The 17889-nt window shown below is 59.6% G+C and overlaps 1 protein-coding gene across 1 annotated transcript in view; it reads left to right on the top strand.

Annotated features, from left to right (window-relative positions):
• Nucleotides 1-1359: 1359 nt before the first annotated feature.
• Nucleotides 1360-17889, top strand: part of PTPRU (protein tyrosine phosphatase receptor type U) — a 72435-nt gene continuing 55905 nt past the window's right edge. Inside the window, exon 1 of the mRNA XM_075773824.1 lies at nucleotides 1360-1558. Coding sequence (XP_075629939.1) covers nucleotides 1486-1558 — 73 coding nt within the window. The 5' untranslated portion in view covers nucleotides 1360-1485. The remainder of the gene's footprint in view (nucleotides 1559-17889) is intronic.

Raw genomic sequence — 17889 nt, 5'->3', positions numbered from 1 at the left:
CCGGGGCTGGGTGACCCAAGCGCGGATCACGTCGCGAAGCTGATGCAACGCTCCCCCCCCAGCTCCTCGGCCCCAACCTTTGGAAAAACATTTTCCTCCAGAAACAGGGCTGGAGAGGATGTGGGTGAACAAGGCGCCTTTCATCCCCGCTGGCACCGTCGGTGGGGACACCCGGGGGCTACCAGCGCTTTGTGCCTCCTCCCGCGCCTGCGCCCCGCGGCCCCGGCCGGGAAAGGGCCGGAGATTTTCCTCTTTTTACACCTTTTTTGGGTTTCTCTCCCTTCTGCTTGCTTCGAGTTACGTCCTGCACCTCCCTCCATCCGTCCCCCCCTTCCCACCCCAGGGAAAAAGTGCCTTTGCTGGGTGTCACCGGGGTCCCGGGTGCCACTGCCACCCCCGCGCGCGCGTCCCTCGAGGACATCCGGCTCGTGGCAGGGGACCAGGGGGGGTTTTGGGGTCTGAGGACCCCCCCCCGGGGCGGGCGGGCGCCTCTGTCCCCAAGGAGCGGCGGGGCCTTTGTCCCCAGCGCCCAGCCCCACGGGGACCCCACGCTCAGCCCCGCGCAGCATGGGGCACGGCCCCTCGGTGCGGGGGGCTGGAGACCCCCCGAGGGGCCGGGGGCACCCACAGCCTGTCCCGGGGTGGGTGTCCGCACCCCCCCCCCCCCGCCCCCCGCTCAGCTCTGCAGGTGTGACCCTCTCAGGGTGCAGGACCCCCACGCAGGGTGCTGCCGCCCCCACCCCACCTGCAGCCCCCAGCACCACCCACCCCAGCACCCCCCTGCCCAGCACCCGCTCTGCAGCTGGGGACCCCCCCCAGGATCCGCTCCAGCCCGGTGGGGACCCCCCTCCCCCCCAGCCGGGACCCCTGGGGACCCCCCCGCCGTCCCTGGGGACCCTTCTGCAGGCAGGCACCCGCCTGCGCCCAGGGCCCCCCCAAAGCCTCGCACCCCCTTTGCAGCCAGGGCGCCCTCCCCAGGGCCCCCCCCGCACCCCCCTTCCACCGGGCTGCGCCCGCAGCCGCGCTCCCTCCTGCACCGGGGCGCTCCGCCCCGCTCTTGCACCGGCCCCCCCCGTTCACCCGCAGCCGCACCCCCACAGCAGCCGGCGCTCCCGGGCAGCCTTCCCCGGTACCGGGTGACCCCTCCGGTACCACACACACCCCCCCCCCCCCCCCCCCCGGGACTCTCCCCCCCCCCCCCCAACCCCCCCGGCGGGACGCGGGGGCGGGGCTCGTTCTGCGTGTGTGCGCGCGGCGGCCGGCAGGGGGCGCCCTCGGCCTGCCCGCGGTAGCGGCGGCGGGGCCCGCGCGGTGCTGACGTCAGGGCGGAGCGAGCCGCCGCCGCGCGGCCGCCGCTATTTGAGGCGCGGGGCGGGCGCGCGTGCCCCGCTGCGCCGGAACCGCGGGCCCCGCAGGCCCCGGCCCGTCCCGCCCCGCCGGGCCCTCCCGCCCCGGCCCCTCCGCCCCGCCGGGCCCGGCCGCACCATGCGAAGCGCCCGGGCGCTGCTGCTCGCCCTCGCCCTGCGAGTCTACGCGCTGGACACCGAGACGCCCGCCGGTAAAACGGGGGTGGTGTGTGTGGGGGGGGGTGGGGGTTCCGTTTGCTCTCGGGGCGCGCTGCTCAACACCGCCGGCCGGGGGGCGGGGGGGGTGGGGTCCGTCGGTCCCGCTGCGAGGTTGCTCCCGCCCGTCCCGTTCGCCGGGGCTTCCTCGGGGCGAGCGAGCAGCCGTCGAGTCCGGGACGCCGGTGGCCGGGGCTCCGCGGGGCGCTGGCGGGCAGAGGGGCTCGGTTGCGCCGTCCCACCCCGCGTCTGCACCGGCCGGAGCTGAACCCGGCGGCCTCCGCTCGGCTCCCCGGTGCCGGGGCGATCTCCGTCCCGCCTCCGCCCTCCCCTCCCGCTGCACCCCCGGGAAGGAAAACTTCACCCCGGCGGGGGGGGGGGGGGCTCTGCCAGGGACTCGTGGCTCAGGCGAGCGGCGGGCACCGCACAGCGCCGTCGGGAGCCCGGCCGGGCGGGGAGCGGCGCAGCCCGGTGCTGAGCCGGGGAGCGGCGGCGGGAGCCCCGGTGCTTCGTCCGCAAGTGCGGGGGGGGCCCGTCGGGGGGGAACAGGTGGCGGCCGAGGCCGCTCTCCGGTTGCAGCCTCCCGGGCTCCCTTTGTATCGCTGGGATAGAATTAGAGTTTTACCCAAGCACCATCGATTTTTCAATTTTTTTTTACTTTGTTTTATTTATTTATTTTTAAGATTCCCCCCTCCCCCCTTTCCCCTTTTTCTCCTTTTCCACCTCAGCGTTGAGGCCCCCCAGGTCCCCCGGGCAAGGAGCGGGGGCTGGGGAAGGGCTGAAGGCAGAGGCGAGGTGTGGGGGGACACCTTGGTCCCGACCCTTCCGAGAAGCGGAAACGGGGTTTGGGTACTGCAAAGTGGGTGAATTTGGGGCTCCTGAGGTGCTGCCTGGGGCTGTGAGTGCTTATTTTTTTCTTCCCAGGGGAAACTGAGGCACGGGGGAGGAGGGAGCTGGTGCTTTGCTCCAGGGGGACCTCAGTGCTGTGGCTCTTGGGTGGTGCTTAGTGCATTAAAGTCTGTTTTTTGCTGGCTTTAATTTTTTTACCTTTAAAACGAAGTAGCTCACCTGCATGCAGTCCTTATGTTGGTGCATTGATTTTTTTTTTTTTTTGTTTTGGGTAGTGGCCTCTCTCCAAAAATTATAAATAGTGATGCCCATCAGCAGTAAGCAAAATAAGGCTGACCCGTGCGGGGGGCAGGGGGGACGATGGATGGGAGAAATAGAAAGCAGCTGACGCTTTCTGCAGCTCATGTGAGATGGAGGAGATGGGGAGGGAACGGGCTCGTGTTGTGCTTGGGCGGCTGGAGGGGGGAGAGTTGCGGGCTGGGGTGGGGGGAGATGCTGAGCTGTGCGCAGAGCAGCCCTGTGCTTCAGGGCAGAGCAAGGAGAGGCGATGGGGAAACTGAGGCACGCAGTTGGCGAGGGGCTCGGAGTCCTCTGCCAGAGGAAGGGGGTTCTGCACCCCCTGGGTGTCGGAGAGAGGAGGGGGGGCAGCCCTGGGGTCCGTGGTGTTCTCATGGCTGAGCTGCAGCTGCCTGCAAGGGGCTAGAGGGACAGTAGTGGGGACCCGGTGCTGGGGGGGGGGGGGGCTCTGCGGAGAGGCTCTCCCTCCCAAGCAAACCCTTTTCCCCCCGTGGGCTTCCTGCCCTGCAAGGTGGCATTTGCAAAGACCAGGATGGAGCCTGCCCGGATGGAAATCAGGAGGGTGTTTGCTCCAGTGTTCCCCCGGTAGACGCAGAGCAGGCTCAGCTCCGCGATGCAGCCGGGGGGGGCTGGGTTTGGGCAGCGGTGAGGGGTCTGCCTCCAACCCCTGGCTCTGTCGCCCTCGCAGCCAGCTGCTTTTTTACATGATTCCCGGTGTTCGCTCTTGCCGATGCGGCTTGGCCCGCTGTGGGGACGTTGCCTGGCTCATCCCTGTGGGGTGTGGGGCTGCACAGCAGGCAGGGCTGGCAAAAAAATATTTAAACTGTCTACATGTGCTCTGGGGTTACAGAAACCCTGAAGCCCGTCGTGGGGAGGACCAGCTGCTTGGGTATTTGGAAGATGGGTGGTTTTCTTGCTGCTCCTTTGTAAAGAAGGGATGTGAGCGGGGGAACTGAGGCACGGCGTGCCTGTGACCGCCTGACCTGGATGAGCAAGGGGCTGAGCTGGGAGAGAAGCTGGGTGCGCCGCTCGCAGCCTCCCCACTGGCTCGGGATGCTCTTTGCTCCTTCCTGGAGCACGCAAACTTTTGCGATTTGTTAAGATTTCACGGTGACTGTTGGCGCATGTCTGCGGCGTGTTTGTCATGGCGGGGGCCAGGGTGGTGTTGAAAGGTGCTTGCTGACCCTCCAAACCGAGTGGTCCCTTGTGCTCTTGCAGTGTCGGCTGCCTGTGATGGGGACCTGTGAGTTGTCACCGGTGTGATTTGCCAGCCCCACCTTTCCTCTCTGGACTCTTTGCAATAAACCACGGAGCCTTTCCCCTCGCTGAAAGCCTCGGGCTGGGAGCAGGCTGGCTTGCCGGGCTACGGGGCAGTCGCTTTTGCAAACTCAGCTCTTTTCTCCTCTTTTTGCCTTCCCCTGCCAGGAAAGGGTGCAGCTCCACTCCTCTGTATTGCACCCGTGCACCTTGAAACTTCAGCAATAAATTGCTCTCCAGGTGTACCGCAGCCTGTGTCCCCCCTCCCCGTGTTCCCGGACTGTTTTCCGACAGCGCTGGCAGCAGGGACGTGCGTTGGGGACACGCGCCTGCAGCTGCCGGTGCTGTGTGGCACTCCTACCGTAATTATGCGGAAGCTGTTTGCACTTGGGTTTGACTGCGTTAGCAGCAATTAAGCAAATAAAATATTTGTGTTAGGAGCTTCCACTTAGGAGGCCAGCGCTGCTGGGGAGCCCCAGACTGGGGTCGGTGGCATCTCTGGTGGCACTAGGACTGGTTTGGGGTGGTGGTTGCTGGTTGTGTTGGAGCAGCCCCTCCCTGGAGGGCTGGGGTCACCCGGGGGTCCTGCCCGCAGCCTGGCAGGAGGCGGCACGGGTGACCCCGACCCCGTGGTGACTGTGTTGTCTCGGCCGAGTGAATGGGAACCGCTGAGCAGACGCTGTCCCCAGGGCTGGGATTGGGGTCGGGGAGCGGAACAAATCTGCCTGGCGTCCCCCAGCTGTTAACCCGCAGCGTCTTCGTCAGTGGGGGGCACGGAGGGATGCTCGGAGAAGGGGGGAGGGGGATGCTGAGCCTGAGCATCCCAGGGCAGGGCTGGGGGAGGGTTAGGAGTGAGGGGCTGTGCCTGGGTGCTGCGGGGAGCTCCCTCCACCCGCCCTGGGGTGCTGGGATCCATGTTTCATGCTCAGGTGCCTCATCCTGCTCATCCCAGCGCTTTGCCCGGTGTTGCTTTCCCTCACCTGGGTGCCGATGGGCTCTCCCATGCCAGGAGCGAGCCTTCCCCCCCTCCAGCCTTTGCCAAGCACATAAAATGTGCAAGAGCGTTTTACATTTTCCTTGTCAGCTTGTTTCAGGCTTGGATTTTTTTTCCCTGCCTGCTCGGCTGTGCCGGGGAAGAGTTTCTCTTGCTTGTTCCTACATGTGTGTTTTTAATGCCCTGGGAGCACCGTGGCCTTTCCCAGAACCCCCAGACAGTGCAGACACCCCCCAGGCTCCTGCACTGGGATGCTCTGGAAAATCCCGCTCGTGCTGGTGCACCCGTTTGTGCCTAGGGTGGAGATTTCCTGCACTGGAGCGTGATGGACCTTCACTGTCCATGCGGGTGAAGCAGAATTTAGGGATGTTCCCAGTGATGTTTATGCTCCTGCATGGACCTGTCCCTCTGGCTCTGCACCCACAGCTCCGTGGTGGAGGGTGGCAATGCCTGTTCTGCCTCCCCCAAGACTTGCAGTTGTATTTGCACCATTTTTGCTCTCTTCTCCTTGCTCCAAAACTCCTGTTTAATGTTTTTCCTCTGGGTGCTTGGACCTGCCCTGGTCTTGGGAACAGGGATCCTGGTGAGTCACCTCCTGGCCCAAACTTCACATTTTTCCCTTTGTTATCCAAACTAAGACAAACCAGCCCCATTCCAGCTTTACTGGGAGCTTTCCCAGAGCAAAGCCAGCAGGATCAGGGCCCGTGGGGAGCAAAGATGCCTCCTGGAAGACAAAGGCAGATGCTTCTTGGTGGCTCTGCCCCCCTGCCTTGGCAGCGACAACCTCCCTGCTGCCTGGTGTTGGTTTTCCCCCCGACTGCACCCGGGATGGATGTTTTCCATCGCACGCAACCCACACCCTGTCCTCACTATGCAGAGAGGCTGAGAGCCCCGAGCACCCCAAAGCACCCCATAAAAATCCTCTCCTGGCTGCAACCCCCCCCAGGGATTTGCCGCTTTGCTTTCGGCAGTCGTGTGAGGGTTAAGCACGAGGGGCTGGCGAGGCAGAGGCAGGTAAATCCCTGCTGCGTGCTCAGAGCTGGGAGGTAGCACAGGCTCCGGAGAGCCTTATCGACACAGTCCTGCCATCTGCCTGCTTAAACCTCCATAAATAAGCTTTTTAATAATCTATTATTAACATGCACTGTAATTGTCTTATTAGACATGTCTGGGAACCTTTAGTCACTGCGTGATTAAATGTCAGGATTCCCAAACCTCCTCTTCTCCCCGATGGTGGCTTGGGATTTGTTTTGCAGCTTTCCTTGGATCCCACTCTCCTGTTCCAGGCTGGGGACCCTCTCCTTGGACTTGGGGAAACTGAGGCTTTCCCCTCGGGACAAGGAGGATTCCCAGCAATTAGTCCCCCTAGACCTAATTGCCTCCTCATTGGCAGCCTTAAAATAAATAAGTCCTGGAGATGGAGCTTTTTCTTTCCGCTGCAGGTGGCCTGGCAGAAGCTGCTGCTGCTTTTCCCTGTGCCGGGATGGATGTGGGTGGGTGATGGGGTGGGTGCCAGCCCGCGGTGCCCTCGCCTTCCCCGGCTGGAGGGGCTCCTGGGGAGGTGGGATCTGCTCTTCCTTGCCTGGTGAAAGGCACCTCTGGGGAGGAAGAGGAGGAGGAGGAGGGCTGTGGAGCTGGCAAATGCCGGAGGGACTTCCCTGGGTGTTCCCCCAGCCGTTTCCTTTCCTGGTGCTGGGAGCGGCGTCTTCTGCACCCTCTGGCTGGATGAAAAGCCAAAGTCCAGCTCTGTTCCAGATGCTGGAAAGCAAAGGCAGAGCCCCTGCCTGTCTCCTGCCTGCGAGGGCAGCCGTGTCCCCCTGAGCTGCTGCTGGCACCGGCTGCTCGTCCGTCGGCTGCCCTTCCGAGCTGGGGTTTGCTGTCGGGCTGTTTTTCCGTAAGCCGGGAGCGTTGTTCCTGCCTGCTGGGCGGTGGTTAGCTGCACCTCGTCCCACGGCTGCTCTCGTGTTCTGCCGGGTCCCACCCGGGGTGTCTCGGCCCCGGTTTGCAGCACCCGCTTCAGGTGGGGGACAGACCTCCCCTGGGGTGGCCCGTGGGTTTAAGGGGCTCAGGCTTTGCACCTCAATTTCTCCCACCCAGAGAGCGAATCCTGGTGTGGATTGTGGCAGCTGCGTGTTCTGCGAGCCAGGATGGGGCTGTCCCCATCTGTCCCCACGTACCTCTGCCAGACCCCGAATCTGGGTGCTGGCGCTCTGCTTGCTGCAGGAGCAGGACAGCAAAGCCCCCCCCCTGCTCCCCCTTTGTTGTGGGGCTGTCGGGGGGGGCACGGGGGCTGTTCCTGGCGGGTGGCCGGCCATCAGGGTGCTGGAGCGGCTGCTCGCTCCGAAGCGGAGGCAGAGCAGCAGTGGGAGTGCAGGGAGGGTGATGCTCCTGCGGTTTGGGGTTCAGGGGGGTCCTGGTGCGTGACCCCCTATGCTTGGCAGACTCACAGCTGGAAGGAGCCTCCTGAGTGTCTTTGGCCATGAACTTGTTTCCTGACCTTCCTGCCCCCTGAAGTGTTCCTGATGTTGGGGGAATGGGAGCTGGGGAGGGTGGGTGCTTGTACCCCTCCTGTCTTGTGGCCCCAGCTCGGCAGTGGGGGGGACTTTGGGCAGTCCTATCCTTGATGGGGGAACGGGGACACTGTCTGCCATGCCCTGGTGCACCCCACTGCCTGGGGACCCCTCTACTCCCCCCACCGATGGGCAGGGACGCAGCAGGGAGCGCAGCATTGCACCCTCGCTGCAGCTGGGGGGTGTAAATGTGTTGCAGCCAGAGCAACTCTCTCTGAATATTTTTTGTCATCCACTTTTTTTTGTTGGGTTTTTTTTTGGTTTGGCTTGAAAAATATTGGAGACTCGCCCAGAACAGGGTAGTTGTGCTGGTGCAGAGCTCCCCAGCTCCCTGCGGCTGCAGTCCTCCTTGCCTGGCAGAGGGTCCATCGCTCCCTGCTCGGGGGCTGTGCTGGGTTCTGCCCCAGTGTGGCACCCACTGGGTGCTGGGGACCCCTTTGGTCTGGGGAGCCCTAATAAGCCAGTAAACAGCTTTGATTTCCTGGACCCCCCCCCATGTGGATCAGACCTTTCTTGACATCGTTAAACTAATCAGTTGTGGCTGGGATGCAGCGACAGGCTGGCTTGAGATGCTCTGAGCTTTCCCAGGACAGGACGAGGGGACGAGGACACCGATGACCTGATGCGCCTTAACGAGGCCACTGTCCCCGTGGCTGTTCCTGGTGCTGGCAGATGACTGAGCCTGGAGACGAGCGGTGGCAGCCCCTGGGCATTCATTTGAGCCTGGCGTGCTGCTTCATGCTGGAGACCTTCAGCCTAATTAGTCCAATTAGCCCAGCCGAGGAGTCCAGTGTGCTTCACCCAGCGATTGGACCATGAGCTGCCGGATGGGTCACCGGGAGGAGGATGTCACCGGGAGGAGGATGTCACCGGGAGGCGAGCGGTGGCCGGTCTGGAAGAGATGAAATGCTTGCGGCATCCCAGCTGCTCCCCCATTGTGGGGGGGGTGGTGTCATCTTTGGGGTGCTGCCTGGGGGTCTGGCAGGAGATGGTGCAAATGGCTTTTCCTCCAATGGGCCGAAGGGGATGGAGCATCGTGGCTACTCGTGGAGGGATGGACTATGGCCAAACTGCATTTCCTTGCTGGGATGGATTTGGAGGTATCTTTGGAGCTGCTGTGACTTTGGGGATGCTCTGCAGGGCTCCTTGGGGTGCAGCCCCCTCCTGTCCCATGCTGCACAGCCCTGGTGCCTCAGTTCCCCCCCAGATCTTGAGCAGAGGTGGTGGAGGGTTCAACAGTGGGGATTTTGAAACCTGTGCAGCAAGCCCAGGCAGACCTGCCCAAGGATGGTGTCTCCTCTGAAGCCCTTTCCCTGCTGCTGGCAGCCCACCCGTGGGGACAAGGGCCTGTCACGGGACAGGACAGCCCCAGGCACCCTTGTGTGCCAGGTCTGGGTCATGCAACGCTCCTAACCCTGCGGCAGGCGGAGGCGTGGTAGTGCCCTGTGTAGTTAGCAAAATAAATGCTCTTCCTGTGTAATCGCTAGGTGCTGCAGCTTAGCTAATTGAATTAGCGGGGATGGGTGATCCCTGGTCACCCCCCCCCCGGCACCTCAGCGTCCCCACTGGGACGTTTGGTTCTGTGTTCCTGGTGGTGATGGGGCACCCGATGGAGGTGGGTGCTGGAGCTTTCCAGTGACTTTTTGAGGCCCCTCTGGTGCCAGGGCAGGCTCTGACGTCTCCCCATGGGGATGGGGATGTGATGGGGGGGTTGGCCGGTGCCCAGCCGGGTCTTTTCCCAGGGACTGTCCCCTTGCTGCTTATTTTTTTACTGTATTTTCAGCCGTCTGAGTGGTAATGTCGCATTGATTTTCTGCAGCCTGCTTTCCTTTGATTATAACAATATCAAACTAAAGCAGTGCATCTCTGCACTGGGCTGTTTCTCTTTATATTAGTTGAACTTTTAATTTAGTAAATCACCTGGGCTCCCATCCAGGGACCTGCTGCTCCCCGTGCCTGGCTCTCAACAGCATTTCTCTGTGCAAGGGGCCATCTCCTGCCTTTTTCCCCACGGGGTGGCTGGGTCCTGCTTGGGCTGGGTTCGGTGGGTGCAGCCGGTTGGGAATGGGAGCTGGGACTTGGCTGGGGCAGGATGCGTGCGGGGAGGGGGTGCACTGGGTTGCAAATCGCTATGTACGCTTTCAGCACCGCTGCAAGGTCTCTTCTCTGACCACCCGTGTTCTCCACCAAATTTTTCAGTTATTGCTGCATAATTAGTGTAATCCTGGGGTTTTTGGAGTGTGACCGGTGCAAGCGGAGAGCCCAGCCTGCCTTGGCGTGGGCTGAGGGTGCTGTGGGGCTGGGGCAGGGTGGGAGCACAGAGCCTCGGTCAAACTGTCTGCCCAGAGCCAAGGCTGCACACGGGGTCCCAACGGGGCCATGCCCGGCCCTGGGGGGGGGGGTATTGGGGCACCCCATTGTGGGTGGCTGTGGTTTGGGGGGGTGGGAGTGCTTGTGCTGGGGAGATGGGGGTGAGGCAGGGCTTGCATCCTGGTCTGCAAGAACAAGGAAAAGAAGTTGGGGAAGGAAATACCAGGAGAGAGGGTTTGGGTGTCTGAAATGGTGGGGAGGTGGCAGCGGGGGGGATGGTGTTTGAGGAGTGGGGTCTGCTGTGGGGGGGTGATTTTGGGGGTCTGAAAGGGGTGCTGCAGGCAAGCCCCCCTTGCCCAGCGTGCTCGCTGCTCAGCAGCTGTTTTCCTTTCCCTGGAGCTGGATGGAGGGTCCTGAGCCTTCCCGTGGGAGCCCGCGGGGTGGAGGGGTGCTGCGTCCCAGGGGCTTGCTGAAGATCCAGCCTGGGGGGGTCTCTGGGCTTGCAGGGAGGGTGATGCCTTCCCCTGCCTGGATGGTTGGGGGGGGGGGGAGGGCAGGGGGCTTGGGGTGCTGCCATGGGGCTGGGGAGCGGGTCCCTGTGTGGGAGGGATGGAAGGAGTTGGGGGATGCACCACATGCCCTCCCAGCTGCTGACGCTGCCTGTGAATCCATCCTGCACCCTGGCTGTTGGCCACAACTTCATCTTGTGCGACTGAACTTTGCTTTCGGGGATGTGGTTTCAAACCGATCTGTGCACTGAGTCTGCCAGGTCTCAGCAGCGTGGCGGTACCACGGTGTCCCTGCTGGGACTGATCCTGCCTGTCCTCAGAGCTGGAGAGGGGCTGGGCACCTGCCTGTGTCTCAGCTGAGTTTTTACAGGCCCTATGAAAACCACGTCGGGGAGGGGGGGGAGCTTCAAGCAGCTTTCCAGAGAAGAAGGGGAATTCAGTTATTCTTTTTGGTCCTTTACAAAGCAAACCCAGCTTTGCAGCCGGTGCTGCTGTTGATGGGGCTGGGGCGGGGGGCGGGAGGTATTAAAAGCAGTAAATAAACTGTTGCGGAAAGGCGTCTGTGGACTCCTGTGACTCTGCGTTTATGGCATGCCGTCCCCAAGCACCGGCTGCTTTTATACCTGATGTCTGTGTGGGTGTCCGCATCTGCGGGACCCGAGGAAATTATCTGCCTGGTTAAAGAGGTTTTCACCTCTGGTGGCACTGGGTGGCACTGGGATGCTGGTGGAGACCCCCAGCTGGGTGGGAGCTGCTGGTTTTTACCCCTGCCCTGGGAATGGATGGATGCCTGAGCCGGCACTGGCCAGGGATGGCTGAGCCCAACCTGGGGACTGGTACAAAAGCATGTGCTAGTGGGGTGGTGGGGCTCCGTTAGCTGTACCCCACCTTTGCCTGGCTGGAGGGTGCCCGTGTTGGTTCGGCACGTTCCCCAGAGCTGTGGCACGGGCTCCCTGGGCATGGGAGTGCCTTTGTATTCCCCCCACGGGAACTCCCCCCCGCTGATCCTGTCTGGTCCCCCATCGATAGCAGAGGGTGTAGCTGAGCCCGCACCAGCCAGGCGCACGGGTGATTGATCTGCCCATGTCAGCCGCATCGCCACCTTTAAACCTCGGTGTCAATCTTCCCATGTTGATTTTCCCAGCTCTCCAAGTCCGACGTCGACCTGGATTTCGCGTTGCACCGAGATGTGCTCCTGCTGTGCCCTGACCTTCCTCCCTGCTCCTCTTCCTCCCTTCTCTTGTTTTTCCCAAGGGCTGAGGAGCGGGTGCTGGGCACGGGGCAGACCGCGCAGCCCCATCACCGGCTGGTTTTGCCGCACGAGGGCTCTTCGGCGATGCAAGCGGCTCCGTTCTCTGCCTTGAAAGGCCGTAAATAACCCGGCCGAGCTGCTGCACCAAGCCCTGCCAGCGCTGGCACGTGCTCCATCACGGGAGGATTAGCCCACCGGCGTGCTTCGCTTCCCCCATCCATCACTGCAGAGAGGTGGTACCCAGAGGGTGAGGGGCTACGGGGGCAGACTGAGGGTTCCCCATCCCCCCCATCTTTATCCCCTGCAAAATGGGATTGTTCTGGAAAACTGGGTCTTTCCCCGTGATTTCTGCAGCCAGGGTTGGTGTCCGAGAGCCCTGGAGCCGTGGCGATGCTGCTGCCATGTCCTGGGGCAGCTGCTTTCTCTGCCTGAACTTGTGCTGAAGGAGCATCTCTGTGTCCTGGGGGGTTCCCCAAAAGTGGCATTTCACCCTCCGGTCTCATGGTCCAGGTTTCTTTGGGTCCATGGGGCAGGTAGCCTTCAGCAGGGTCATGGAGACCTGCTGGTAATAAAGGAGCTGGGGAGAGAAACAAGCTCCCCGTTCCTTCTTTCTCACTTTTGAAATTTTATTTTCATCTTTTTGCCTTTTTTTAACCTTTTTTCCCCACAAGGTGCCAGGTGACTCCGTGGCCTGGGAGCTGTAATTGCACAGCAAGCAATCGATAACGGCGGGACAGAGGTTTCCAAAGGCCTGCCTTGTTTTTCTTCCTATGGAGTCAAGAGGCAGCCTCGACTATGTTAATTAAGTGATGGTTAATTATTAAAGCACTTGCGTTGCAGGTTAGTGGCCTCCTGGCTGGGGAGTTTCTGTGCTGCGGGACCTCTTCTGACCTGGGTGTAAATAACGGAGGAAGGATGCTGGTCCCTGCCCCGGAGCGGCGCTGGCCGGCTCCAGGTGCTGTGCAGGGGCAGCACAGGGGGATGTTGTGTTAAATACACCCGGCTGCTCCGGCCGGGGGGCCGAAACCTCCCGGCTTGTGCCCCGCAGCATCACTGCAAAACCCTGGGGAGTTGCAGTGCCTGCTTGCACCCGCGTCGGGGTGATGCAGCACCCTGGTCCCAACGATGCTGATACCCCCCACGCCAGGAGCTGCTGTGGGAGGTGGGAGAGAAGAGGAGCTGCATTTCCCGGCTGGATGTGCCCCAGGCAAGGGTTCTGGCAAGATTAATTATTCACCCTTTGCTTTTAAATGCATCTTCATGGTAAGGTGGGTGATGCACGGCGCGTGTGGTCCTTGCACAAGCCCGAGCCGGCCCTGAGGCATTGCAAACCCTTCAGAGTTTATTTTTTTCCCAGTTGTATTTGCTCCCCCCACCCCCAGGCTGGGGATGTCTGTAAGGAATCCACATCTCCCAATTCCCACCCCAGTGCCCAGGGTCCCTCGGAGGCTCCGGGCCGGAGCAGGGGCTGGGAACTCACTGCAGGAGGTTTAACACCTCCGTGGGGGCTTGCAGGTAAAAACTGTAAAGAGTCTAACAGACAAGAGGAAAAAAAAAAAGCATATTTACGTCTTCTGTAGTTGCTGGTAGATGGATATTGTTCTCCTAGTCCTGCACTTTCTGAACACCGAGGTTATCAGGCATAAGTGACTTATTATGCAAATCCTCTGTCTTAATATCTGGCTGCTCTCTCCCTGGAATTGCATTGGCTAAACCCCATGCGTTATTGGAGCTGCTAATGTTTACACATTAGCTTCTTTGGCTAATATACAAGGCTTCAAGTTGCAAATTGATGTTTCTTACAGCTGAGCAAATTATTTTTCTATTAAATGCAATATTTAAAATGATTTGGAGAAGCAAAACAAACTACTGGCAAGAATTTTAATGGAGCTGCTTTCCATATTCTTCTAATCAGCTTTTATCGGGGCCAGGAAATCAGTAATTTTTTTAAATGTTTCTATTTCACAGAAGTGGGGAATAGAGAGGATCAGGGAAGGTGTTTATCATAAGCTCTGGTGCGTGTAATGCACAAAATTGTTTGCAGGTGCCTGTTGCACTTGTGCCCTGGGCCCTTTGAGTGTGCAAAGTGCAGCTAAGGGGGGGTGGGTTAAATTAACTCCCCTTCGCCAGGACCAGAAGAGCTGATCCCACCGCGGAGACCCAGCCCCGGGGTGTTTGGGCTTGGCTGGGGGCTGCCCACGGAGCCGCCCCAGGCACGGCTGGGGTTTCCAGGGGTCTCCATCCCCATCAGATGCCGGGATGCTGCGGCGCAGGACCCGCTTTGCGTCTTGGTTTTCTCGCCGAGCTGGATTCCTCAGCGCTGCATCCCCCTGAGCGAGTCCCAGACCTCTGCATAGCATCACCCCCCGTGAGTCCGGGCTCCCCGCAGATAGAAATGGAGTTTCCGATCCCTTATCCATTAATAACCTCGACCGGGAGCCTGCGGTATGGTACGTACGAGATCTTGCTGGTTAATAAGTGTATCTAATTTTAGATGAATTGCAGTATGTGTTCCCTGTCCCCCGTGTCTGCTGGCGCCCGGAGGAAAGCACCTCCCAGCGTTTCCTTCCCAGGGCCCGTTCCTGGAGGAGCGTGCCGAGGAAAATCACCTTTAAATAGCAGCCGGGATCTGGGAGGTGGGAGGCTGGCTCAGCTCCGCGGGGGTGCTGGGGAAGGGATGGCATCTCGCCGGCATCCGCCGGAGCAGGGCTGTGCATCCCAGAAAGCTGCCTGGGCTTTCTGCCGTCCCCGGGGGATGATGCTGGTTGCTGCTGGTGTTACGGGACTTTGCCGAATCACCTGCGTGCCTCAGTTTCCCTGTTTGCGGCAGGAGCGTTAGCCCTTTATCCTTTGGTGCAGTAAAAGAGCATCTGTCTCGTATGTACCCAAGGGGGGGTCTTGGGTGATAGTCTGGGGCCGTGGGACTTTGTGTAGCCTCCGGCTCTGGCCCTGCTCCTGGGAATGAGTGACAACTGCTGATTTGGGAGATGCTGATTCGGCAGATGCTCGTCCCCGCCGCGTCTCGGTGCGTTCAGGGTGACGATGGGTCGTAGCCCTGTTCCACTGTCCGGGGTGTTGGCATGCTGGGCTGGTGCGCGCTGTGTCCTGGGGGTACCAGAGACCCCGTTTCCTGCTGATAATTACCCGGGACGGGGGGCAGGAGCTGCAGGAAAAGGCCAGGGATGAAAAATTAATCCTGACTCCAAAAGGTCGCCTGTGTTAGCTTTCCCAGCTGGTGCCTGTGCCATGGGGTGCCCGGGGGCTTGTGCCCTCAAGATGCTGTACCCCAGAGATGACCGTGGGGCTAATCTAGTCCCAGCTAAGCCAAGACGGGAGCAAAAAGGGCTTTTTCCATCAATTGGTTTTGCTTCGTCCTGGACTGGGAGTCCTGGGTGCCCGCTCTGAATTTCATAGCTCTGTGGAGCCCGTGCTTGCTAGAGTTTGGATATAAACCCTCTTTTTTTATAAAGCCTTTTCCACTTTTAGGTACGTTATTCGTGTAGTTTCCCCATCAGCTGATGCCCTGCAGGGTCTGGGCAGCGTCGTTATCCCTCTTGGGATACGGGACTGTGCGATCCCCTCAGGGATGGTGCTGGGCCGCCCTTTAGCATGGGAGCCTTTTCAAGGCTGCTCAATAAAAGAGAAAGAGAAGCCCGTGGAGCATGTCCCACGGTGCAGGAGGTTAAACAGAAAAGGTTTAAGTGTGTAATTAACTTTGAAGCGAGAGGAGCGTAGACTCGGCGGATGAAAGAGCGCTGGGTGGGCTGGTGGGCAGGCGGCCACGTTCCTCGGTGGCCATGGAGATTTAATTAGACGCCATCCATTGTACTTGGTGGTTTGGTCTTTCTTTTCTTCCCTCTCCTTGAGCCCTTCATTCTTCCTCCTCTTCCCCTCCCTGGTTTTCCTCCCCTTCATCCCTGGATATCCAGGAGGGATGCTGGGTGGCAGTGGTACCCAGGAGGGATGCTGAGCAGCACCGGTACCTGTCTCCCTGGTGAATCCATTAAGCCAACTATTTTTTTTTTTCTTTTAAAAAAAAATCTATCTGGTCTTTAACCCCCATATTAGTGTTCACCCCTGTACCCGGGCATGCCCCAGTGGTGACACTGGTATGTGGTGGGTGGGGGGATGCTGGGCAGCACTGGTACCAGTCTCCCTGGCAAATCTCCCTGCCACCTCTTTTTACTTCCTTTTTAAAAAAATTGTGGTCCATCCGGCGTTTAACCCCCATGTTAGCCCTCGCCCCTATTCTTCCCTCTGCCTGGGCACTCTGGGGGTGTGGGGGGGGTTCATGCCGGGCTGCCCCGCGGGGTGTTTCACGGGGTACGTCTCCTCCTTGGTATGTGTTGGGGCAGGCTCTGGGTTTGGGGGGGGGTGGGATTTAGGTGACTTTGGGGTGTTCAGGCATCATCTCGCATGCATCGTGCCCCCGGGGAGCAGACTGTCACGCCCCCGGCAGTATTTTTAGCTGCTCTTGCAGTTGGAATCGCACCTCCTCCCGCACTCGCTGCCTTCATCCCGCTGCCGGGAGCTGCTGTTCCCTGGCCCCCAGCCAGCGCAGGGGCTGGCACTTGGGGGGCTTCATGTTTCCCACCGGTGATTTTTAAGAAGCATCCAGACCTGGAGCGGTCCCGGCCAGCTCCCACAGGCCACGTCCCTCTGCCCTTAGGATTGCCAGCACCGTCCCCGTTGCCGCAGATGGGTATTTCGGGTTGCAGTCTCCCTGCTCTCCTTGCGAACGCTCTGAAAGCTGAATTTTTTTCAAAGCAGCTCTGAGTTTACCCCCTCTGACTTTCCATGGCTGCTGGGGTATCCACAGGCCCCCCCCCCCCGCAGCTGGGATATTGATGTTTAATTGCTCAGACATTAATTTTTAATGCCCTTGTTAATCTTGTGATGGGGAAGGGGCTGGAGGTCGAGCTTCTCTCCAGCCCTACCCTTGGATGGGGAGAGATGGTGCCCAAAGCATCCCACAGCTCAGGCTCCGCAAACCCCTTTTTTATTTTTACCCTCTGCATACAAATCATAGACAAATTTGTCGGCGAGATGGAGCGGCCGCTCGAGTCGTCTTCGGTTCGTGCTGTGGATGGCGGGGGGGGGGGGGGAGCGGATGGGAGGAAAGACTCGCCCGGGGGAAAAGCCATAACAATAAACCTGTCCGAGGAGGGAGATGGATCGGCTCGGCCAGCTGTGCTTCTGCCAGCAAAACATCTACTCCACGTAATTGCATTTTAAGCTTCTGGAGCCCGGGCGTTGTCTCGCAGGTGGCTGAGGATCCAGCCTTGGGGGGATGGAGCTGTGGGGAAACTGAGGCACAGGACCTGTTGGTGCCAGTGGCCGCGCTGGGGATGGCAGCGGGATGCGGGTGGTGGGGATGCGGCCCAGGAGGAGGTTACGTCTCCCCTGACATCGTTAGTGGCTTGGAATAGTTTATTGGGGGTGAAGGAATTGCTTTTCCCTGGGAAATGGGGCTCTGCCAGCCTGAAATGCTGTTGCCTCCCTTCTGGTTTCTCAGACCGGAAAAAAAAAAAAAAAAACCCAAAAAACCCAACACTAAGAACAAATTTCTTCCTCCCAGAATATCCAGTTTCAGCAGATCTTGGAAAGAAACACTTGGGCTTTTTTTTTTTTTTTTTTTAAATCACTTGGCACTTACTTTCTGACACTTTGTTTTATTTTGAATTTTTTTTTTTCTTTCCTTCCTGGAAAATTTTGACAGATTTGTGCTTTTTCTTCCATTAGAAAGCGCAGCCGAGTTTCAGACTCTTTAAAATCCGGCATGTCTCATGGCAAGAGCTGAAGGGACAGGGGTCTGTGGTGCGGGGGCACATCCGCACGTGGGCTGGGCAGACGCTCCATTTCGGGAAGGATTTTAAGAAAACTGTGAGGTCTTGGTGCCTCCAGGCATATGAATAGGAGAGAAATTTTTTTTTTTTAAAAAAAGTTTCCTGTGTTTCTGGGAGGGGAAAAAAAAACCCTCCACAACTTCGATGATGGAGCTGGAGTGCACCCTCATGCTTTAAAAAAATGAGTGTAAGGTGGAGGAAAACAGCTCCAAATATGTTCTTACATGTGAAAGAGTTGGGAATCGTAATTTCTGGGCATCTTACAGGCTTTTTTACGGTGTTTGGACTTGTGCACAAGCAACACATCCGAGCATCCCTCCGGCGTGGGGAAGCACAACCCACGCCGGCAGCAGCGAGGCCGTTAACCGTCAAATCCCTGGGCGGCGGGGGGAATTACTGATGTAATTTGGGGATAAAATAGGGGAAAAAAACCCAAACAACCA

The sequence above is a fragment of the Balearica regulorum genome, chromosome 22, assembly GCF_011004875.1.
Source record: "Balearica regulorum gibbericeps isolate bBalReg1 chromosome 22, bBalReg1.pri, whole genome shotgun sequence".
NCBI lineage: Eukaryota > Metazoa > Chordata > Aves > Gruiformes > Gruidae > Balearica > Balearica regulorum.
The sequence above is the reverse complement of the archived record's forward strand: the minus strand, read 5'-3'. Positions and strand labels throughout refer to the sequence as shown.